Source organism: Epinephelus fuscoguttatus, linkage group LG13 (genome assembly GCF_011397635.1).
Source record: "Epinephelus fuscoguttatus linkage group LG13, E.fuscoguttatus.final_Chr_v1".
Taxonomy (NCBI): domain Eukaryota; kingdom Metazoa; phylum Chordata; class Actinopteri; order Perciformes; family Serranidae; genus Epinephelus; species Epinephelus fuscoguttatus.
In genome coordinates this window covers 25,373,960-25,399,676 of record NC_064764.1, presented here as the reverse complement: position 1 = coordinate 25,399,676, position 25,717 = coordinate 25,373,960, and the positions used below count along the sequence as shown (strand labels likewise).

The window sequence follows — 25,717 nt, the reverse complement described above, 5'->3', positions numbered from 1 at the left end:
CGCTCTTTCTTCCCTCGTTCCTTCTTATTGAAATGTGTCGCTGCTGTACCTGCCGCCGCTGGCCTCTCCTCTTGGACCTCCAACATTCTCTCTATGTCCTTGTCTGTGTGGATGCGTGTGCGCGTGTGTGTGAGTGTGTATGTGTGAGTGTGGGTGTATGTGTGTGTGTGTGTGTGTGTGTGTGTGTGTGTGTGTGTGGGAAAGTGTGTAAAAACAATAACAATAGTCCAGGAGTCTTTTCTTGTTCGGTGTGTATTTATGAAACTCCCCCAAGGGGGCTTTCAACGGCCCTTGGGCACACTGTTGAGAGAGAAGAGAGAGAAAAAGAACAGTTAACAAAACTAAAAAGAGAGGGCAGCAGGCTGGGGAAAAAAAAAAACTTACAGTGACACCCAAAATCTTTTTAGTATTAATCTACTCGTGTAGACTTGAAAGGTGGTCGTTAAAATCTGGTCATTTTCTCTTTCACAGTGGCTTTAGTCAGCTTTAATTCATGTCAGTGAGAATGCACTCACATTTTGACATGTCCCAGTAGGGAAAGCACTGGTTTTAATAATAAAATCTGTGACTGAGACACTTGAATAGAACATAGTTAGTTAGTTTTTTAGCAAAACCATTGCTTTTCTGGCTTTGACAAGTAAAAATGTCTGCTATAACCAAAAAAACAAATCCTACAGTGCTAGGTTTCACAGTATATAAGAACTATCAGGCCTAGTACACATGTACACACGAGTTTTTCCTCCTTTGCTACAGAAATATAATAGTACAAATATTAGTACACAGAAGCATACCAACCAAACACAAGAAGATATAACCCCAACTCTAAAGCCGTGTTGGTCAATGACGCAAAAAAGAAGATGATATTGGCCAATCAGCAGCCTCAAAAATGACCTCCATGGTAATTCTGACGCCCCTGTTTCTCAATATAGTGGTAGAATATCTGTACATTTATGTGTAAGCATGAAAAATGTCCTGTTAGTAAGATTAAAGCCAGCACTATTTTGAGCATGTCCTCCAGTACACATCAATCGTGACACCTAACAAAGACTATAACAGCGCACAATCTGACACTCCAAGCCCAAAACTCCATTTTGCCACTCTAAACGTTAACACTAGAAATGTTCACCATCCTGGAAGGAGTTTGACAAATGATCTGTTTTCAGTGATCAAAAATGCAGTTTGCATGTGTACCTAAGGCCAAAAAACACAGAAAAAGCTACGTTTTAAATCAGTGTTTCCCAACTGGTCCAGCCACAGGGTCCAGATCTCTCCTAAGTTATTAGTTTAAGGTCCACACAGTTTAATACATTCAGCATCATACTTGAATTTGGCCATGTCATCAAGCTAGTTTGCTGTATCTGTGGAGTAGCTGTCTGTTAGTCACTCACTCCACAGCAAGAAATGGGCCTTGACACATTAGCGAGTCACTTGCGCTCCATTCAGAATGGACCCACGACCCACTTTTCAGCCGCAACCCACCAGTTGGGGACCACTGTTTTAAATAATACCTGTATGATGTGGACTAGGCCTCAAAATGCTCACAGAAACTTCTGTCCTGCCTCACAATCTCAATCTGGAGTGGTTATCTGTGTGCTTAGTATCACAAGTGATCAACGTCAACAGCTTAAGGTACAAACCGAAGAAGCGTATTGAAACATATTAAGGCAAACATATGAGTATTTAAAACATACTGCCACCTTTAAACACTACAGTAAGACTTTTATGAAGCTAGACCGAAAGAATGGCCGTCAAATAAGTGTGTATGTCTGCTGTATATGTCTCACCATTACATAGTTCATCCACCAGAGAGCACTGACAAGTTTATTTTTCAACTGTAAATTGTCTCACACAGTAGATATCATAAATTTTCTTTTTTCTTTTGTTCATGTTTTGTGTTTATGTAAAAACAGGACTACTGGCAAGATAATTTTGGATCTATCAATATTGGTGTTGGCCTCAAAAACACAAAATCAGTCAGGTTAGCCTCTGATACTGTAAAGATTTTGGGTGGAGTATCATTTTAACTATATAAATACCAGCACAAAGTTGTAACTGTAGCCAACAGTGCAGTGTGGTGGTGGTGGAGTGGGAGAGGTAGTGTTGTGGTCCAAACTAACCGCCGTGTGTTTCTGTTTGCGTGTGTTTGTGTGTGTGCTGAACACGAGAATCGCATGAGAATCCTGTTCGCAAGAGCGGCCCAGTCAGTCAGATTACATTGTCATCCTGAAAATATTTAGGAGCTCTTCCAAAACACTCAACATTGTAACTGGCTCCAGAGTTCCCCTGGGGAGAAGGAGGTGGAGTGTTTAGGGGGGTTTGGAGGGGGTGGGGGTGTCACTGGGAACCAGACAAATACACCGACTCCTGCAACAGCAGCAACACTCATCTCTCGCTGGTCTACAGGAGAAGTGATTTACAGCTATCAGGGGCCACAGATCACTGCTGCACACGAGCAGAGGCTGGCTCCTCCACAGGGACAGAGAAGGGGGAACACAGAGGGGCCTTGTGTGTCCAAATTACACTGATTCGGCTAACCTTTAAATGTAAAAATACACTTTCTGACACAGAACTGGGGGCTCCTCAGGGTCCAGTTGTTCAGAGGAATGAATTTCACTCAACCAAATGTTCAACATTGGTTGTTCACAAGATAAAACGGATTCTGAAATTGCATTAGATGGTGTGATCTTGTTTTGATTCTGATCTGGATCAAACCTCCTGATCCCAGCAGAAGGGTGGACTCCTTTTACTACAAAGTAGATATGGGAGACATTAGGCCACTTATTAGGTCTTTAAAGGAATACTTAACCTACAAAATGACCGTCTGTATATCAAATTACTCGCTGTGTTACCTTAAACTTGTGAAGAAAACTCTGTTTTTCCCACATGTCTCCACAGTGAACGGAGAATCCAAAAAGGTGGACATTGTTTGTGAAGTAACATTAAAGGGGGACCATGTTTAATAAAAGCAAAACTACACTGAAACATTAGTTCGCAAACTCTCTAACAACTCCTGCAGTGTAGTCAAAATCTCATTCATCCAGTTGTATGCTCACTACTTTCCAAACACATGTATTTTTGCTATATCGTTACAACATGTACGTGCAAATAGTGTCATGCACAGTCTAGTATTGTTCCTGGGCACATGCATGGGTTTGAACTCAACCAGAGCTCATACTCACGTGATAGCTCAGGCATGCTCAGGGCACGCTACTGGTGGGCGAAAGCATTTTATATTGTAATGTTTTAACAAAAATTGTGTGGTTGTAGACAGATGTGTTGATATCTGATGTAACAGTAACACAAATCTTTGCACTGATGACGACTTGATAATTTCTTTGTGGTTATTTTTGTTAACTTATTACTGTAGATTACTAATTTGTTTGACTTAATGATCTATGGATTCATTGCTGCATGTTTAAGGTGTCTTTGAAAGGTTCCCATAAATAAAATGTCTTATTATTATTATTATTATAGTTTTGCAGCTTTTTTTCCTTTCACCATGGAGGCATGCGAGAAAAAACTTTTTTTTCTTCCCAAATTCAAGACCCGTGGTGAGTAACTGATGTACAATAGGTTATTTTGCTCTTTGAAGAACAATACAGTTAAAAAACAAAATAAAATAATGAAGGATTTAAGTAACTGTATCTGAATCAGGGTGGTCAAATCCAATGAAGCTGTCACAAAAGTAAAATTGATGAGCTGAATACTGGACAGAAAAACATGGGATTTCAAAATCTAGATCATTCTGATCCAGATCTTTTTTTTTTAAACAACTGGGCCCAGAGAAGTATTTGGGCTTATTATTTATTGCTGAACTTGTGACTTGACTCTGTGTTTATTTACAACAGTACTGCCTGAAAGACCTCTGCTCTGGTGAAATGGCATGTTTCTATTTTGCAACACTGTGCTTTGATACATAACTGTGGAAACAAGGACCGCAACACACAATTACACACGAGTAATTCTGCAGACGTGAGGTGTAGCACACAGGGCTTTGGCTCATACTACGGACTCGGTTTAAAAAAATTCACAGTTTAAACTGTGTGTCTAAATAATGTCACATTATCAGCAGATCATATATTTTCAACAAGCATCAGATCAGTAGCGGTTTCTGGTGTTGTCTGGATTAAGGGAAAGAGGACAATGTTTAAGGGAGGATGAGACAAAAAAGTGGCAAAGCAGAGATGCAGTTTTATTCTGCTGTTGGCTGTAATTTGCTCATCAAAGTGAAGCACTGACTTGCGTACGTCATAGTGGAAAAGCCACTCTGAACCAAAACAATTTCAATATTAACTTTCAGGATTTAATGCTTTTTCCAAACGCAGGAATGCAAAACTCTTAACTACTTACAAGACAAATTTGACAAGTGGGATTAATTATAATCATATGTTACATTCATTTGTCCAAAGCAACTTAACAATAAATGCTTTCAGTCTTGGTAGAGACAATAGGAGGATATCAAACATTTTAAGAGTGAGCCTCCCTCCACAACAACTAAGAGCGTGTTCAGAGCTTTTACACAAGTACTGAGGAGTTATTGCATTTTACTTGAAAAGTGAGTGTGGGTGCTAAATGCTTCAAACGTACTAGCTCATACAACATGCTGTTTAACAACACCTGAGGACAAAGGTGTTCATGGCTACTCTGACTGGCTACATTAAAAGGCAGGGCCAGAAAGCTTGCCGTCATAGACAGGGGGAGGGCGTGATAATAACTCAAATAGGGGAATAAGGATGCACACTTTTAGAAAGATATTCCTCAGTGTCATTCAAGATGTTTCACTCACCAAAAAATGGAGTATTAGTTGTGTGAAGATCGAAGGAACGGCGCTTGAGAGAGAAATTTAAACCCTGCTCACTTTCTCAGCTCTGCACAACTGGCGGACCACCGTGTGAAGTGGGCGTGAATGTTGGATTTTTTTTTTTTTTTAAATTTCAGCTTTGTGCAAAAATTGTTGGACCAAAATCCCCTCTATTCCAACATCTGAAACACAGTGGTCTGACAGAAACAGCGTTTAGATCCTTTATGTCTTCACCATTTGGCAGAATTGACAATAAACTTAAAGTGCCCCTTTCACACTGCCTGGAATCTCGTGCCGTTACTCCTCCTCGCCCTTCTGTATATAAGGTACAATAACATTGACCATTGGTTAATCAGTTAATCATGCTTGGTTACATTAAGAACATGTTTTTCTCACATGCCTCAATGGAAAATGGAGAATAAATTTACAAACTCTCACACAACTTGTGCAGTGTAATCCAAGTCTCGTTATCCAGTCGTATGCTCAGTACTTCCCATACACATGTATTTTTGCTCAAAACCTCAGTACTGGAGTCTGGCTTTGAAGAGAGCACAGGTAAGTTTCACTTTCAGTTCAGTTTTAAAAGGTTTTTTTGAAAACAAATGTGTTTGTTAGGCGCTGAGCATACAACTGAATGAATGAAGCTTGGATTATGCTGTCTGAGAGTTTGTGAACAGATTGTTTTGCTGTTTTTAAAATGGTCCCCAACCAGTCTTAGTGCTGCACGATTAATCTAATCACAATTGTGATGTCAGGCTGTGTGATTACACAACCGCATAAAAGGCTGCGATTTGCGTTGTAATGTAAATAAATGTTAACGTGTGTTCCTGTGAGCATGACTACCTCTCCTGTAGTGTGTGGAGTTTGTTGACATCACGCCCACAAGCTATCCTGGTGTGCGCAGCACGTATGGTCAGGTGACCACCCGGCGTGCAGCAATGACCAACAGACGCTGAAGAAGAGCATGAGCACGACCAAGAACAGCCTGAGTTGGTGGCGGAAAAAACACAACGTCTATTATATGGTGATACTTTGGATTCAGGTACGGTGACGTTGAACAGAAAGACATGCTGTGTATAAGTTTAAAAGTTTAAGTCGCCACGTCCCGCAGCAACACGACCAATCTATGTCAGCATTTGAGACAGCACAGAGAAAAGTACAAAGCATGCAAGTGAGAGAAAGCCGAGCTGTGTAACGTTAAAGACGAAAAGACAACTGAAAGCCACCAAAGTCTCAAAACAACAAAGCACAATTACGCAAACATTTTCAAGTGTCACAGGGAAATCATGACTCTGTAACAAACTATATAATAACAAATGAAAAACTGAGCAATTTTGCTTGGTTTCGGCCCACTTGACATGCTGCTGTGCTGTGCTATGGTGTGCTGGAATTTGTCATTTACGTGACAACGCCTGAACGCAACACAGGCTCATTCCGCTGTGTGTACAGTGCCAGGCTGCGTTGCTGTGTGAGCATCGTGTTTGACTGTGCTCTGTCTGTTGATGGTTATTTACACTGTCCATAATAATACGAACTATGTCAGGTCAGGTCAGTGCCCCCCTAATATAATGTAGGGGAAACACTGAATCAAGCAAAAAGACTAATGATACCATTTATGTATTATATTGTAATCGTAATTGCAAATCGTGATATTGTCCATTCAAATCACAATCGCACATTTTTATCAAATCGTGCAGCATTACAGTCAATAAATAAATATGTTAACCGTGGAGGCATGCAAGAAAAACAAAGTTTTCTTCACAAATTCAAGATAACATAGCATCGCTAACTGAAATCCAAATGGTCATTTAGTGAATTAAGTATTTAAGTTGGCTATGAAGGTAGCAACAGTGTTAATTCAATGTCTGTGTAATAAGTGTGAACCAGCAGGACAAGATGAGTGTGACATTTTGAGAATGTGTTATGTGTGTGACCCACCACCGGGAGATTTATAGAGCAGGTAGCAGCAGTTAGCAGCTAACTCAAAGATGAAGAACAGCCACCTTAAATGTCCGCAGAAGAGGGAGACAGTGGAAGCTCTTTGCCTTCTAAGCAGAGATCAACTGCTGTTTAACAGGGATGGTTAATAATTGTTGTTGCACCTTATGTCGTTGTTACTGTTTAAAAAGCACTGCGCAACAAGTGCTCCATGTTACACTAGTCGCTGGCCAAGTTGTGTTACATGTCATGCCACTTTTGCTTCTGGAATGCCAGCATGCTATCTAAAATCACACACTGGAGCAGCATTATGATGGTGTTGTTTGGTTCTGTACAAAAAAAGGAATGGTGGTGTAATGAAGGGTCTTCATCGCAGCAGTGCTGCTGAATCTCTGTGTAAAAAGGGCTACTGACTTTTAGAAAGGTGGGGGGGGGGTGGTTCAGAAGGTGTTTGACCATCTGAAAAGCACTTTGTCAGAAGCATAACAGGGTGTCTAGGTACAGTTAAAAAGTGCAAGTGGCTGAATGTGGATGAGCAGCTGCTCTGCTGTCCAGACTCAAGTGGAGAGATTACTCCTTCACTGTGGTGCGAGGACAGAGACCAGCCTTGACCGATATGCTGTACCAGAAGGGTCTTGAGACACGGTGTTCCGTTGAAGTCCATTGAAAAATGTGTTCATTTTGCTAAGGGAGATTTCATTTTACTATATCAAAGAACCGGCCCCCTGCCTCACTGAGCCCTAACTAGCCTGCATGCCCTCGAGGGGTGTTATTTAAACCTAAACCCCAATCATACACCAATGCGTGTAATGTGAGTATATGCACGTATACAGACGCAAACAGCAGGACCTGTCAATCACCCCTTCCCTCCAATCGCACGCTAACGAGACACTAATTGGAGAGCTTGCTGACATGACTGTCATAGGGAACGCGTTATGACACACGTACACACACATCAGGTGTGCACACTGCAGCCCACTGCGCACGCACATAACAAAAACACCGTAGAGGTAATCACAGAGATTTCTCTTCCTCTTTCTCCGGTAAAGATGCTGAACTGTCTATCACAGCACACACGGGGAGCTGCAGCGCATGCAAGTTAATGGGAAAACAGTATAATGAGGCTCTAAAAATGAGCTTCTTGCCTCTGATATAAATATGAGGTTCCACATGAAAAGAGGGCAGAAAATAGTTCAATTCAATTAGATTTGGGTTTTCCAATGCGGGTGGCACTAAAAGGGAGCATTTCATTTCATGCTTATGTAACAGTCATCGTACGCTGGCTGAGCGCAGTGTAGAGAGTAGACCTTCCCTGCTACGTCACCCAAATTCCTCTGAAGGGGAGATGGGAGGCTTTATACCAGTAGAGTATCCACTGGTACGGCGGGGATTTAAAGGTGTGCGAATGAGGAGAGGAGCCTTGACCTTGCTGCCAACCCAAGCTTAAATTTTAAACACAGCAATACCACAAAGACAATATTTTTAAAAAGATGGGGGAAAAACACACAAGTACAAACACACACACACACACACACACACACACACACACACACACACACACACACACACACCAACTCTCTTCCCCTCATCTCAGCCCTGCTGTTGGCTGTAAAAGGGCCTGCTGATGTTTCAGCCTTATTTATGCAAATCCCATTTTGCAGTTCAGTCACAATGGAGTATTGCTCTCTCTCTTTCTCGCTCTCGAGCTCCCCTACGCGCTCTCCGTCTGCTCGGCCTCCATCTCAAGAATTTCTTTCGTCCATTATTTGTTTAGGCCAATATCAGACACATTATTTTCACCTCTCCTCGCAGTTTTTCTGCGAGAATATAAAAAAAAACGCACAGCCATCAGCGAGGAAGCGTGCAGTCTGAAGCAGCAGCAGCAGCCAGCTCTCTCAAACAGAAAAGCCTCTCCATCTCTTTACACGAGGGTGCAACTTGCATGCACCAAATAATCATTCACATCAAATGACACGTATGAACTATTACGCCAAAGCTTTGCGACAAAAGCCCAATCAGGTATGGAAGTCTAATAGCAGCCAGTCTGAAATTATGCATTAATTTCATGTCTGAAAATGCATTTCAGGTCAAACTACTTAAGAAACTGCTTTAAAAACAATGAAATAAATACAAATTTTAAAGTCAGCCAAGTTTCTTTGGTTGAAAAGCAGGCACAGATGGTAATTATGAGATAATGGCACATTGAAATTTAGTACATACCCAAAAAAATCCTCCTGAGTCAACGCTTTATTGCCGTCATCAGTGTCTTGAGAGCAGGTGTAACGGGATCAAAAGCAGGAAACAGACAGACAAGTCTTCCCGCGAGGTACTACGTTGTGTTCCTGTTTTACTCCTGTGATATGAATCATGCTTTTTACTAGGTATGTTCACAATGACTAATTTCCCTGACACTAAAATGGAACTTTGACTCTTTGACTTCCGAGTCTAAGAGTAAGAAAATACTGCATATATTAAAGAGCAATTTAAAATCACTAATCACATTTTTCAATAAGTGAACCATGTTATAAATGCAGCTGAGATGTACGGCACTTTGCATCATGCTTTATTAACACTATATAAAATCAAAATACTGCCAAACTGTGCTGGTGTTAGGTAATGTCATCTTTGTCCCACTTTTCACCTCGCTACTTGCGGGGCAGGATGAACAGGCCAATTGGGTTTTGTGTTTTGTGTTTTTTTACGCGTTAACATTAGAAATTAAATTAATTAAAAGTAGAAAGACATGTGTAGGTAGTGTATATAAATTTGTGTATACAGATTTTATATAATTTTATTTTCAATTCATGTGATTTGTACTTTTTTCCCTTTGTTCTGGTGCTTCTAAATCTTGAGCTGCTCTCACGTAAATTTACACTTCACACAATTAACAAAGTCTTATCTTATGACATTTCAGTGCATAAAGTTAATCGACTAAGTACCAAATGGCGAGGGTATCAACGTTTAACTTATCAACTGATTGCACACATCCCTACATTTTGCCTGATGAGGATCTAAAGACTGAAACGTCATGAATAAAGTGAGTACAACAGTGAGCTGGATACAATTGTTCTTTCACACTGGGTTTTATTCGACACACCTGTATATAAAACTTTCTGGTGTGCAGAATTTAGTACTAACTCTTGATAAAACAACTAAATGTGTTTGTGTTTTTAGAGAGCAGGGTCATAAAGTCAGTAAATGACTCATGAAGTTAACAAACACTGGTGACTGGTTGTACCTGAACACACACAAAGACTGTCACAACAAAGCCAGAGTCTATTGAATTGAGGCAGTGTGCCTTTTATTGTTGATAAATTAAACTTAACTTGTGTGAAACTGAATGTGGTACATCTTTATTCTTAAGTGGCAGAGATTAGCTTTAACTTGGATAGTATCAACAGAACCAGCTTCCTTACTACAGCTAGTTCCCACACATACCTGTCTGGTGAAGCAGTAACTGACTACACACACAACAAACTGCAAGGAGAGTAACAGAAAACAAGGTTTCTGCTGCCCTGCACATAAAGATCTGTTGGACATCCCAACGTGGCTGAGGAAACACCTGCATGCTCACCTGTTGAGGTGGCTTCCTCAGAACACTATCCCAACATGCCACACCCTGCAGATAAAACACATGACTCACGCTTATACACACAGAATGTTAGGAATGCTAAGTGTCTCTAAAGATAGAGCTATGACGCCACGGACGTAACATTTGACATAATGCATCTACCATGACAGGAACAAGGGCGCTCACACATGAACTGCACTCGCACAAGAATGACTGAGCTCAGAGCCATGCAAATATTTACAATGAACCTTTCCGCATTCTCCAAACTCTTAACTGCTCCCAGAGTACAATAGCTTCATATCTCCGTCCGTCTCCACCCAGGTTTTCTCTTCTGCTCTCGTAAGTGTGTGTTAGTCTTTCACCAACACTGCCCCCTGTATCAGCTGTCTCTCCACTTGTCTGTGTGTCCTGCATTTGTACAACAACTCTCACTCCCCCATCCTCGGGTTCATCCTCTCCTGTGGTCTGCAGACGATGCCCCTCCATCCCCAGGGAGGCGACATGTGTGTAATGTCACATTTTGTCATATCATATCGTGGTGACAGAAGCCTCACCGTGTCCATCACAATGATGGAAGTGGCAATGAAAGCAGGAGGATGGGAAAGGGGTGTGATACAGATTTACCCGTAGGAGGAGGAGGAGGGGGGAGTTATTACACAAGTCGCTCTCTTCAGAGTGTGCGGGTGGGTGTTTGTGTCTGAGATACACACACACACACACACACACACACACACACACACACACACACAGCTGACTCACTAGTGACACATCTGCTGGCGTAGCCTGGGCACGGTGCCATGTGTGGCGGCCAGCTCCAGCAGCAGGACTGGCACTCAGCACTCCGGCCTGCTCTGATCTCCGTCTAACACACTTCACCCTGCACTTCCATCTCTGTCCATCTGCCCTGCGTCTCTGGATCTCTGGCTAAGTGGGTGTGTCTTTCTTACACACACACACAGGCACACACACACTCACCTTCCTATTCAATATGAGACAAAGAGACTGAGTATCCGGCAACAATGTGCCATTATTTCTCTAACACAACAAGTGTGGGTGCAAATTAGGGATGTGCCGATATCAAATGCTCACTGTGTGATTAATGTCGCCAAAAATTTAATGTAAAAAAAATACAAGATTAATATCACATTTACCTTGGATTTTATTTACCATAAAAACTAAACTGTAAGGCATATATTTAAAGTTTTGGACTCTACAAAGGCATTAACATAAAAAAACATTTTAAAACAGCATTTGTACCAGAAGGTTGATTGTAAAACGTTTCAACTGACTGGACGTTGCTATAAATTCTCTCCTCTGCTAGCAGCATATGTGCTAGCAATAAAAGCCAGAGTGAAAAAATATCAGCAAGTTGAGGCTGACTTGTGAAGAGAAATACCCACACAATGTGCACAATCTTGAGGATGTAAGATTCCGTCTATAGATAGATAAATCACGCTGTCTTTTGCTTAACATTTTAACTGCTAACCCACAAACTGGTTGTATGCCAGTAGGTTGCAAATGTTAGCATAGCAAGCCATGGCCACGGTAGCTACAGAAAGATAAACAAGGAGTCATTAGCCTCATCAACAACGATGGCATAACATCAGTTACAATTATTTACCCTCTCTGTAATATGGCAGCTAATCCCGTCCTCTACTCGGGAGGTAAGGAGCTCCCAAATCTCACTGATTTGCAGGCAGTTACGGTCGTTGTTTCTTTTTTTAATTAGCCGCTAACTGCTAACAGCTGCTTTTTAAATCTCCCGCTGTGGGTTGCCAGCATAATACGTAATCAAAACCTCACACCTGTTCCACCCATGTCTTCCAGCTTTACAATTCACAAAGACCTCATTTCAAGGCTGTTACTACCTCAGTTTCAGGCACAGAGACGAGATAACTCTGTCCCCTCCTTTCTGCGATCGTACCTTATATACAAAACAATGTGGTGAAATACTCGCGCAATATTCCCGCCTTACACAGGCAGTGTAAATGTGGCTACTGTGAAGCACCAGGGTTTTCTGCCTGAGATTCATCAGTAGTAAGCGGAGCACTTCATTGGTCCACTCAGATACTGACCCTGTCCTTGGACCCAAGTTGAGCGAGGTTCAGATTATATTACATCTAATTGGGTTCAGATACAGTAGGGTCCTGGGTTTATAAATCAATATGTCTAATACACGAATGGATCCTAGCCAATTTGCAATCTGCTCTGATTATCCGGTGTGTCAGACTGCAGAGGAAAATGTTTTTTAGGTGAGAGAAAACTGTTTAGACTACTGCTACTTGTTGACTTGTGGCCCATCATGCTGCAACACCAATTAATTGCCTGTGGTCTCTACTTGGGTCTGTTTAGGTCAACCACAATTTAGATACAGTCCTAATCATCCTCAGGTCTACTTCAGACTCGGTCTGAATCTTTTTGGATCCCTTTTGGATTGGGTAGCTTTTTTACATTCATTTATGCACATTGCAGGGGTCAACAAAAAAGACTGCTGATTGCACAAGGCAAGTAAAATACTATGTTTGGCTAATAGAGCTAGCAACTCAATTGCCCAATCAGGCAAAAGGTAAAAAAGAATTTAGCACATTCTGGAGTCGGTGACGGAAATAGCCAAGAAGTAGTGAGCCATCCTGCTTCCTTTTCACCTCTGATGAGAGTTGCATATGTACACCACAACTCGGGCATGTGCGAGACAATGGCAGGTAGTTATGGCAAAGTTTGAACTGATGCACAAGCATTTCAGTTATCCTGGAAACAGGAATCTAGTTGGACAGAGTTAAGAGGATGTGGGTGAAGTAACTCAATACTGTGCAGCTTGCAAGTTCGAAAGCAAGGCAGATAAAACAGGGTTGTTTTTTCATGATAGTTAACTTTAAACTTTGGTGTAACCTCTAATAAATAAAACAATCTGTGCAGGGGCGAGTAAAAATTGACTATGGGCAAGTGGATTTCTGACCAAAAACATTAACGTTGTGTTGGGGAAGGTTTTCTTCTGGATCCAAATTTTGAACACATTAAAACCTCCAGCAGAGCGACACTTCCTTTCTCTGATTTGTTGCTAAAAATGAGAAGCCAAACAGAAACTCCATTTGCTTAAGAGAAACTCTGCTGCCCTCTGTGCATACCCCTTCTTTCCTCCCTTCCCTTGACCATGCTCTCTGGTCCATGACTCCCTCCCTCCATCCTGACGGTCGCTCCCACACTCGGGCCACATTCCTCCCTTGTTCATGCTGGGAGGACGTCTCCCTGTGGCTAAAAGCATTGTGGGAAATCCCAACGGCCAGCCCCTTCAGAGGCCGAGCAGACCATTGCGGTAAAGCGTAAAGGAGGCTTGCGTTCCTCGCTCGCTGGTCAAAAGGCCCTTCTTGCAAGCCACTTGCCAATATATTACACTCTTACACATGAGTGTCATTAATGTCTTGATACCGAAGCTCACAACAAACAGCACAGAAACATCAAATACCCACATTAGAGGCAGCAGTCAATACAGCCCACGCTGTGCAAAACCTCAATTTATAGCACTAAGAGCATTAAGCAAGAAAGGAATGAAATTTTAAGATGTGCAGCCCAAAATATTTTTTTCCATAGATTCTTTTTTGTACATTACAAATCACTACGCAACAGAAACAAAGTGACTTCTCAGCCTGTCAGACCATGTGACACAGTTCAGGCATCTCCACTGACCTGGCATGACATCAAACGAGCACAGATATATTTTACTCAAAGAAGAACACTCACAAACACGCGGCGTACACAATACGCGCTCCGTCTCCTCTTCTATCTTACAACAAAATTAGCACTCTGGAGAGAATACGAGCCAGATTGTGTCCCTGAATTACCCCAGTTTGCACTTGTGTGTCATTCCCGTGGAATTTTAAACACACTGGCTAAGACCTGGCGAATTAGATATACAAGCACAGAGCAATATACGTGCACATACCCATAGTATTGCACATGGAAATACCCACATGCGGCAGTTGTTAGCTGTCCTAATAATGTCTGAGATGCACTGAAAACTGCTCTACAAGTTTATGGCATCTGCTGTTCCCACGAGACTGAGCTTGCGTGCCTCTGAAACTATGAATGCTCTGCAACGAGACATGTCTACCCCGCCATTACCCACATGCTGTATGTTGAAAGCATACAGTATATTACCCATGCAACCCAACTATTGTGGCTTAAAATGCAATCAGTCAACTAATCCTGATGTTAGAGACACACTGTACTTTCTCCTTTACTCTTAACACCTTATCTACTCAGGAAAGATGATAATGTTGTTACGCTTTGTTTATTGTACTACTCTTGTAAAGTTGTTTAGCTCTTGTAGTTGCTCAAAACTTTCAATGGTGGCAGGAATAAGACAAGGAATGTGACAATTTTGTATTGCTATAAGGACTAAAATCTTTGCACTGAATGTATGAGGCATATCATGGTTTTCCGTTACGTTCAAGTAAAGTAAAAGTGATTGAGCGGCACAGAAAATACATTCACCTCCTCTGTTTATGAGCATAAGCACATGGCTCAAATTACTACACAGTGAGCAAAAACAAAAATGGAGGATAACGATTTTAGCTGTTCAAATCTAAGGTGTGGCACTACTTTGGAAGTCACAAATTTAAAAAAAAAAAGACCTGAATCGTGATAAGACTACAGTTGTTTGTAAGCAAAATAAAATAAGGGAGTAAAACACCCAACATGCAGGCACATTCAGCTCACCACTATCCATAATTAAACACTGTGGAAGCAGAAAGGAGGGCTTCTGTTGATTTGCCTGCCCAACAGTCTCCTCCTGACACATCCCAGTAACTTTGACAACACACTGCCTCCAATTATCTGCTCCACATAATCCAATATTAAAAAAAGGCAACCAGGAAAATATCAAAAAAACTCATCAAACCACAACATTACAGGATTTTAGCACACTAGAAATCACAATACATGTTTGAATGTTCGTGGCACTGGTACCTCATGCCTTATTGGGAGGTTCCTGCTGATTGCCACCCATAGTGATGGACTAATACTGTGAAATACATGTAGTGTATGGCTTGTTCACGCCATATTGATCAGACTGTAATTACAAGCAGCTGAGTGGTAGGGTTGGGTGATATGTCTGTATATGTGGCAGTAGGGATTTGGCAGTAGCGTTTTTACCATGGCAGGCTGTGTAGCAAATCAGGGCAGGAGTCGCGCATGATCTCATGACTGTCACGTGATCTTGTGATTCTTGTGAATGTAGCTGCCTCGCAGGGTAACACAATTTAGGCAGACATGGAGAGGGAGAGTGTTGTTGTAAGGACAGTAGCCTGACAAAGCCAAAATCTTTTTCATGCTGTGCCAGTACTGGAGAAAGGTCTAGCTGAACCCCTCATAATTTCGCACACTGTTTTGTTTGTATTTCTTTTAACCAACCAGTCATCTTGGGTGGCGCTAAGCCCATGATGCAGCGACGATACCCGCTTAAAATAATGTCAGAAAAGCACTTTTAATTTTGTACTAGTGGAGAGGTTACTGCTGGCATTAAAATGGCTGAATCCCTGCAAAAGAAAACGCCACATAAAACACTGAAAGACATCTTAGCGTGTAGATTGCTAGCTTGGAAGTTGTTGTTTCATGCGCAGCCCTAAAATGAAGTGTGGCTAACTGAACTAAATTTTACGTAGTGACTGTTATCACGCAGGAAGAGTGTTATCATCTGAGATAGACGGAAAATGAGGTTTTATACCCACAATCTATATTCTATTCCATTTCTTCAAATTGAATATACGGAAATATACCATAACTGTTTCATAAAATGACATATACTAGAGTTGCGCCATATCATCTAGATATTTAGACTTGTTGACACTGACGTCATACTGTTACCCACGGCAACAACAAGCATGGCTGAAAGCGAAATTAATAGCGACTACACAGTGGTTCCAAAAAGAGGAGCAGCTTCAGTAGTGTGGAATAAACTGTGGCGTCCCGAATGTTTTATGAACAGCCCTGTACTTCTCAGACTCTTTTATTGAGATATGAGGGAACTCATTCAGCAGCTCCTCTGGCAGCAGCACAGTGTCTCTCCTTCTCCTCTCTCACTGTGCGCACACGGTAGTTGGTGTCGTCAAATGATTTTGTCATTAACCTTTTGTAATGTAAACCTACATGACTCGCGGCTCGACAACAAACTACATACATGTGAATGTGCGATAGTTCTGGTATTATAACAGCCTACCACAGGTTACAGCGTGATGATTAGAGGAGAAATCTCAGAGCATAAAGGTGCTGGTGGGAAAAAGAAACCAACTCGATCACTTAGGATCTTGCTAAAAGAAGGAAATCACCTGTTGGTTTACATATATATATATATAGATCATAGGGGACATTTTTTGTATTTGGAAGCTGTTTAAATGTGTAAATTGTGGTACATGTTATTTCGTTTACCTATAAGTATTGTATACAGAATGAGAGTCTCACTCTGAGTTACTGTTGTTGTTTAAAAACTAATGATATGAGAGATCATTTTTGTTTAGTTGTAACTGAGTATCTGAAGGCAAACTGTTTGGTTAACATGGTTCACTATCACTTATTTTGTTTCTATTCTATGTTCTTTAATTAATAATAAAACAATTTTTAAAACTAATTTCGTTATCACAAAAATACCTCGAAATATTGTGTCATTACTTTAGGGCCATACCGCCTACTCCTAACATATACCATGATACATATCACGGCCATATCACCCACCCCTACGCAGCTTCATACAGTTTTTTAGTTCTCTTTGCAAAACGCAAAGACGTGTCAACAAACTGGCGGCAAAATCAGAATCACTGGTTGCTACACTTAAATAAAATCCAATATTAACCAGTTAACCAAGACAATGTTTGCAGTTTCATTTGTTAACAAACAACTTTTAATATGCAACAGCATAAAAATTGCAAATTAAGGCTATTCAAATTAAACCATCATCTAGTGTTTAACTAATTTCAAACTTCCAAAAATCTTGTTGTGATATCGTTTAAAACATCAAAGTCTATGATAAACAGAAAGCGTGTTTAAAAACATTCAGCCCAGCAAAACTTTGCTTGTTTTCTCACATACTGATGTGAAGACTTCGTACAAAGCACTGTCACATACACAGCATCACTTATCAGGCACTCAACCAAAGAACATAAAGGATTTAACATAGCAGAAGCTTCTGCTCATTTACACTGACAGTGTCGTCAAAGAACCCTTGATAATGAAGATTTGACACAGTTGATGCTTATCACTGCTTCATAAAATTAGCAAACTCAGTCAAATTAAAACCAAGCTCTTTGAACCTTCTCACATGCACCAAATTTTATGGTAAATTGACAAATGGCAGAATATGCAAGAACCTAATAATTTGGGATCAACAAAGTAAGTCAGGAATCTCATCTTCTACCTGTTGCATAGCCACATGAACAAAAAACATTTTAAAATAAATCCCAGGAAGTGTAGTGTCCAAAATCTCAACTCAAACACTTCAGCCTGAGCAGTTTTCTCTCTAAGCGCCAGCTGGTTAACATGGAGTCATGGTGCTACGTTAAAACACGCTAACTAGTGACAACACGCAATCTGGTAGTTGTAGTGAACCTGGCTGGCTGATCTCAGCACAGATATCCAGGGTGACTGCAGGTCACCGTGGCCCCCAGGTTACACCTCTGTTTGAACGGACCACTCCCCTCGAGGCGGGAGGAGCAGCATGTCTGTGCAGTAACTGTCAATCATGGCAGAGAAACATGAAAGCAGAATTATAGGTACATTCTGACTCAGCCAGACACGTCCCTGTGGGTCCTGTATGGGCAACAATCCCACCACACATCCACATAGACGGAGACCTCCTACACTAAAAAAGATATGAAATGCAGCGAGTAGAAAAACACATTCATATTTATAGCTGCAACTGTTTGGAAAGCCACACTGAGCTGTAAAGACTTACTACGAGAAACTGGTCCTTGGAGTCCTAAAAGATTTGTTTTAAAATGACGTCCTGCAGCCTCGTGTAGCCAATTTCCTTTATTATTATAATTTATCTTTATAACATTTCTAAGAGATGACTGCTCTATATTGGTCAGCCCCGAATGTGAACAAATGAATAAATAAAGAAAATAACTGATGCACTTATTCTTCTACTCACTGAGAATGCTGCGTGGAATGAACGGCTATATATTAAGAATGGATATTTATGTCATTTGATCTATGCATAACATTTAACACTAGTTTTAGATTTGAATAACTGGCATTCTTGCTCCTAAAACAACACGGTCTTATTTATTAAACAATGATTTTTGTGTTATTTTAGTACCTCCATAATCATTTCCATCCATCCATTATCTCTCTCTGCATATGCTTTCTATATTGTAATCACATTTTTACTTTATTGTCACCCATTTGTCTCCCATTTTATCTTCTTTTACATTTTATTGTTATTGGTGCTCTCTTTCTTGTGCAATTTGCAGCCTGGTCTTTCAATTATTTTATTTAGGATACATCGATTCTACTTTTTCTCCCTCTGAATTCCAATTCTAATACCCAAACTCTGGGTACAAGCTTGTGCAGAGTACTCATCCAATACCAGTTTACTTTTTTCCTGTCTCAAAAGTGACTAGCTGACTTAAATTATATTGTTTTTAGGAGTAGGGGTGTAAATCATTAGTTTCATGCTATACGATATTATATACGATTATTGATGATATTGCCAAGTCTGCCATGATTGATTTGATTCAATTCAGTAGACTGCTAGTACTGTTTGAAGGTTTAGGAAGGAGGTGTGCTTGGACAGAATTGGTGACACAGATGTACCATGGGAATTTCAAATAAAAGTCTATCTTTAAGACGATATGTAGCAATTTTTATCTTTGTATTGATAATATTGGGTCGTTGATCACTAAATAGATTTATCCATGCAGATCTATATATTGTTACACATATATAGGATGTCACATTTCTTCTTTCCCTCTGGTAGGGTCACATCTGGCCGATGTCCCCATTCATTTAATAAAGTCAATATCAGTGCAAATACCAATTCAATGCATCAGATCAAATCACTTCTTATTTGACTGACAAGGCAGATATGACAGCTGCTCATTATGACTATTGGCGGGGCAAAATGGACGATATTTGCAGCAATCAATAAATCCATAGAAATTGACATCCAATGTTTGTTTTAAGCCTCATTTGCCATTAACTTTAAATCTCACATTTCGTCCTCAAACATTAAGTTAAAGATATACTGTGTGGGATTTTCCTAAAAAACAATGTGTAGACTGATACGAAAGTAGTCTGCCTCAGACTACTCAGACTCACTTATGAGCCACTAGAAGTGTGTGGTGGTGTATTTATCTGCAGAGATCCCTCCCTCTGCATGTATTTTCTTATTTTTTTTGCTGTGTCTGGGACGTTCCTGGGCTCAGCGCGCAGGTGAGGTCGGGACTTTATAGCTTGGTAGCTACCAGGTGCCAGACAGTAAGCAGTAGCAGTGAATCTGGGGTTGGCTTTCACTTTCACTTTCGCTGCTGATACCATCTGCAAACAGTAACCAAGAATTCGTGCGTAGCATACCTTTATATCTAACAGTTCTTAAAAATCTTCTGCAAACTGACTGCAAAAGTCAAGGCAGACTTTCTCAGGACTGGGAAACAAATGTAAATTTTATTTTAAAAAAAAGTGTCTGTAAATAAAATTTGTGAATTCTTCTTTTGTGTATTATAATAACATATTTTTAGGGCTGCTGCTTAAAAGTCAGACATGAAGTCAGACACTGAGATTGCTTCTAGCCAACCAGTCTTTTTATTTATTTGCTAGTCAGTGTGCTGTGCAGGTTTTGGTCGCTGATTTTGCTGCGGAGTAAGTGCTCTCAACTTTCACGATAATCTTTGGTACACACAACTGCAGACACTATGCAGCAGCACAGAGGAGGAGAAACTTTCCACAGTAAGGCTGGGAGACAACGTTATCTTCTCTCTTCTGCTTGGAAGTGGTGAATTTACAGCTCACAGCAACTTAATACGACATAGTCTGTGTTTTTGTTTCCTACCTAGTGTTCGCAAAAAATGTAGATGCAGATTTCTGATCTATCGCTAGTGATGTTAGTTTGTGTACTATGTTAAGTGAATGCCGCTGTCATATTGAACGTCCTGCTGGGCCCTATTGAAACTTTAAAACAAATCAACAAATATTCATATTAAACAGACTTATCTGATTCAACTGAAATAATTCAGAGTTGGGTACAGCCCTACATATTTTTATGTTCTGTCATTAATGTCATAGTAGACGATACATCAGTGATGCTCCTTTGCCCGGGGGCCCCTTTTGCAAAATGACAGGAGGCCAGGGGCCTGTCACAGCAGCTCTGCACAGCTCAGGTCTACGCAGGGGCATTTCTAGGATTTAAGGACATTCAGGGTTTAGCCTGTACCTCTGGCAGGGGTGCAGGAGATCCTACCCTACCCTGGCACTATTTTGATTAACAAGCTCCAATTTGATGCTTTTTTATGCACTCTGACACCCTAAAGTACTTGAAAGTACTAAAAAAATCTCCACTGTAAATCTATTTACTGACATTGTGAATTGAAAAACGGTTCAGGGGGCTGTCTGGTATCCTTTCTGACCTGCAGGCCGCAAGTTATGTCCAGTAGTAGTAGTGTTGAAGTGTTGAAATTCCCTTGCAATACCAAAATAATTCAGCATCACTTGAAGCTTCAAAGCAAGCTGAATGTAAACTTGCAGACCAGCGATGGTTAAAAACCAAATTGTATTTTTCCTGCTCCATGGGGAACACTACATAATTACAGTACCATGGAGGCCTGACTATTGTAGGAGCCATTCAGCATTCCTTACTTGTGAATGGACATCTTACTCATAACAGCAGGTAAAAGGGAAGTTGATTCTCTTTTTGCTAAATATAAACACTTCTTAGTTTATAAGCAAACCAATACACAAAAAAAAAGATTATAATGAAGCAACAACGTGAAAATAAACATTTCAAGCAACAGAAAAAAAATATGGACACACTTGGGTCTAATCTAGCGTATGAGCGGGGAGAGGAGCCTCCTGCCACCCACTACACAGGCGATGAGACAAACCACCTCTCCAACACATCCCTCCACGTCATACACAACACAAGCCTTGCGAGTTTTAATTAGAAAACCCATGAAGCAAACAAATGCACGGAAACATGAGACACCAATACACAAGAGGAGAAAATAAATCCTTTGCCGCTTTACATCAATATCCATTTCCCTGCGTCCTTCACCTCACTGTGGTTTTTGGTTAACACGCTTTGGATTAGATAGCAGATAAATAAACAGTGTGGACAGCGTTCTCAGGAAGAGCGCCCTGACCGTGTTGTGTCCTCAGCATGTGCAGATCAGAGAATGAGACCAAACATCGCACTGATAGACCAAAGCAGCGAGGTCCTTTTCCTCAAGCCGCTTCCCCGAGCATCAAGAGTGGTTGCACAGGGGTAACCGCTCTACAATTCAAGGCCTCTCTCATCAGACTGCAGCTATCAATGTGGGCACATCCATAGATAAATGTCAAAGAGATAGTGACTGATGTTAGGAAGAGCCTGTGCCTGGCTTGTTACTGTTGCATCAGAGCAGTGTTAAGCTTTCAAGTTATGGCACCAGTTAAGTCTTTGAGCGCAAGAAAGAAGTATTTGCTGCCACGTTTGATAATGTCAGAAAAGTTGGGTCTTAGTTTGAAAAACAGTAACAACATTATAGTGAGGGAAAATGCATTTAATGTGACTGAGGGAAAGATAGCAGACAGACATATTTCTTTCCGCTTCAGTGATTCCTGCGTATAATAAATAATTGCTTTACAAAATCCAAAATCACGACCTTATTCTCTCATTCACGACTCACAATAGGAACGCAGCGGTTTACTCCATAGTGGGCGGTAAATTGAGATTTCGGACACTAATTAATCATCATCATTTTGCATCCACGCTGACAAGTATGGTGCTGCATGACTGATTATTTCTCATATCTATAAATGTGATGCAATGCACTGTGGGATTCCTGGCAGATAGTATTGCTTTCTTTCTATTGTGGGGATTTGTGAGGACACAATATAGTAAATTTAACACTCAAACAAATTAGCTCACAGTAAATGTTAAAGATGTAACGGTACACATTTTTGTCCTGGACCGCTTGGTGCTGGACATGCGGTTCAGTATGTGACATACGTTCGGTGCACCCTGTGACCTTAACAGTCAAAATCGTCTATTTATGTCTACAACTCGCACATGCAAAACAGAAATTCTAAGAGTTTACCCTGCAAAGTTTTAGCAGCACACTAGTTGCTGTCTAGTCACCTTAGCCCACTTAGTAATGCTCAATGGACTACGATTGTGTCTAAACGTATGTCGGGTATATCTGTAGAAACACTTAAAACATTTGATTTACGACCGCATCATGTAGCCTCACTGCAGACGCAGACTGTGCCAGAGTAGTAACTAATACTATGGAGAGTTTATCGCTGCATATATGTGACCAAACTCACATGTAAACTGTAGCTTATGTCACAGTGAAAACCATATTTAAGTATATGGTCAAAGTGCGTGAGCTCTGCGACCATGTGCATTCACAAGTGCGTTGAAATCAGTCTGTTACGCCTGCTGTGTAAACAACTGTAAGCTGCAGTTCAGGAATTATCAATGGAAAATGTACCTAGCAATGACCGGAAAACTGGGGAGCACAAAACTGTGAATTTTGTGCACCATCACACCCATAGAAATGTACTGAGATACATGGGATACAGGTGGTGATTGCGGATATGGTCCTGGCGTGTCTTGTGGTGCTTGCTTCTTGTCATTTCTACAGTTTTGAAGACTAAAGCAATGAAAAATGGGACTAAGAGCGCTACATTTATTCGCAGTCAGTCCCAAAACAAGGGGAGATGTGTATGCATGAAAGAAAACTCTGTGATAAAGTGTGGAGAAAAAAAAAAACAGAGAGAGCAAGAGTTGAGCTGGGTTACCTCAGAAGCCCCCCTGCCCTTTCAGCAGGGCCTCATATGGAGAACCAGGCCTCAGGTCCCCTGGGCACTGATGTCTGCTCTCCACTCGACTCCTCCCAGCAGTCAGCCGCGGAGGCTGTGCAGGAACCTGGCCCACTCACGACACCTTACAGCCACAAGTCATTCACACCTGGAACAGAGGGGAGACAACTTTGCTCATCGGGTGAAGCACCAACAAGCGGATGGCAAGGAAAAGCACTCAGTCGCTCGTGTTGACAAGGCCGACATGTAGCAAACACATAACCAGCGCAAAGCTTAGGTCATTAGGGGCTACAGCAACAGTGTATGCTTGCCTTTTTAACCCAAACACTCATTTATACTTCAGCTATCGACCGGTGTACACGAGGGACTACAAAACAGCCTATGATACTCCACCAAGAGCTTCGTTGCGTCTTTGCATCCTCCTTCTGCAGACTACAACTGTGGGGGCGAAATGTGACTTTTTTTACATCTCAGTAATGCAAAGAAAATAAGGTAGAAGTGGTGACAGTAGACGAGATAAATATGAAACCGCCGGAGGACTGTGCAGACAGCAGTGTTGCCTAGCAATTGACAAGACCAGAGTCCTGTAACAGGAAGGTCTGTGGTTCAATCTCAGAGACTGGCAGGTATCCTTCAAGATACTGAACCCCTACCTCCAGACTCAGAGGTCACCCTGGAGAACAGCATCAAGGAGGCAAAGCACAGAAGCAGCTCTTTGCAATTACAAGAAAGAAGTCGGGGAAATCTATTTTTGAGTCCACGCAAAATGACTTAGGGGCACTTACTAGAACTCATGAAAGGTAACAAGACTTTATTCATAAGGGGGGAGTGAATTCACAAAATTCCCAGGTATCAGATGTCTCTCACTAAATTTTTTTTACACTGTGGGACCTGTGGATTTTTTTCACTCACAAGCTAAAAAAAAAAAAAGATTGGTAAAACCAAAAACACTGAACACATTCTTTGCCATGTTTAGCTGCCTTGGTCTTGCCGAGGTAACACAGCACAATGCCACACAAGTTACTCACAAACGGGCCTACTCGAGGAAGTCGTCCCTAAAATACACACACACACATCTACAAACCCTAAAACTCCGCAAATAAACGTAAAGCACACAACAGCCACCCAGACTACACTTCCCCCCTGAAATCTCAGCGCCTCACTGGACAACTCTTGGCGGACAAAGTAATTCCATGGCGCTTGAAACTCCAGGAACTTTTTTTTTCTTTTTCCTAAAAGAAGTTGTTCCTGTTTCGCCAGAGAACTGGGGGGGAAGGGAGGACTTCAGCACTTGCATTCATGGAGCGTCGGCCAGCGCAAACAAAGTCTTCCCCGAAGAGGGAGGCACTGGACGGCGGCTGAGAGCGAGAACAACGACGTCGGGCCACAAGCACACGAAAAACACACACGAAACGTTTCATTTCAAAGGCTTTGTGTGCCAACAAAACAATTCAGGCCCTCCTTAGGCAAACGTTCATTTTCAAGTTGTGCTAGCTCCGTTAACAATGTAACAATTAAATCGCTCGGCAGATGATAGGGCTGGCCGACACAATCAAGCAGCCGAGGCCTATAATCTCGCTACGCGTTTATAAATCATATCAAACACATTTTTAATAAAGCAAATACAATACCAGCGGTGTGGTACTCCCGAAGAATGCAGAACATGCATGCTGCATTGTATCCTTTTTTCATTTTCACGAAGCACGGGCGGTCCTCCAGTATAATGGGGTAAAAACCAATATTTCTCCGCGGGTTTTACACCACGCTGAAAACATCGTGAATAATCCGCTGCTGGTGCGCTGGAGAAATCGGCATTTACGGTTGAAAGGGCGCTCGCTGTCTGCCAGGCCAGACACGACGTGGGTTTGCTAGCCAGCCTTCGGGGACAGAGGCAGAGAAGAACGGATACCGGAGTGAGATGTCCCCGGGAGGAGGACCCGCGTGTGCCCGTTGCCAGGAGGCGAGCTGTGGTACCGACACTTTCCACCTGGATTTGAGAAAAGGAGCACTCACCTGGAATGTCGGGTTAATTTCCGTTTTCCTCGCACGACGGATTCATATTGTACAACAATCAAATCACAACATTATCAGGGGAACATTATAAAATAGAAATATGTCTCCCCCCTTTCGCCCGAGCTTTCCAGTGGTCCTACTCCATTACATCCCAGTCAAGATTTCCTGTCGTCTCTCCCCCCTCCGCTCCGGCGCGATGGTTTCGCCCGAATTCTAAGTAGCAATTCTAGGTCAGGTCTGTGTGCCAGTGAGAATGTTACTGTCGGACAGCAGCGAGACGCCAACGTCCACTCCATGTTACACACTAAACACTAAATAAAAACACTAATATACACAGCAGGACAAACACATGAAACGATAGTTTATAAACTGTTGCTGTGTTGTGC

The 25,717-nt window shown here is 41.5% G+C and overlaps 1 protein-coding gene across 2 annotated transcripts in view; it reads right to left on the bottom strand.

Moving 5' to 3' along the window:
* Positions 1-25,504, bottom strand: part of bcl9 (BCL9 transcription coactivator) — a 35,968-nt gene extending 10,464 nt beyond the window's left edge. Inside the window, exons 1-3 of one of the 2 annotated variants that reach the window (XM_049593844.1) lie at positions 25,332-25,504; positions 23,298-23,466; positions 1-300 (exon numbers count right to left, since the gene is read on the bottom strand). The exon at positions 1-300 is cut by the window's left edge and continues 201 nt beyond it. In XM_049593844.1, coding sequence (XP_049449801.1) covers positions 1-86 — 86 coding nt within the window. In that variant the 5' untranslated portion in view covers positions 87-300; positions 23,298-23,466; positions 25,332-25,504. Of the gene's footprint in view, positions 301-23,297; positions 23,467-24,949; positions 25,285-25,331 lie in introns of those variants that run through there. The other variant, XM_049593845.1, reaches the window with a different exon arrangement.
* Between the last annotated feature and the right edge of the window lie 213 nt (positions 25,505-25,717).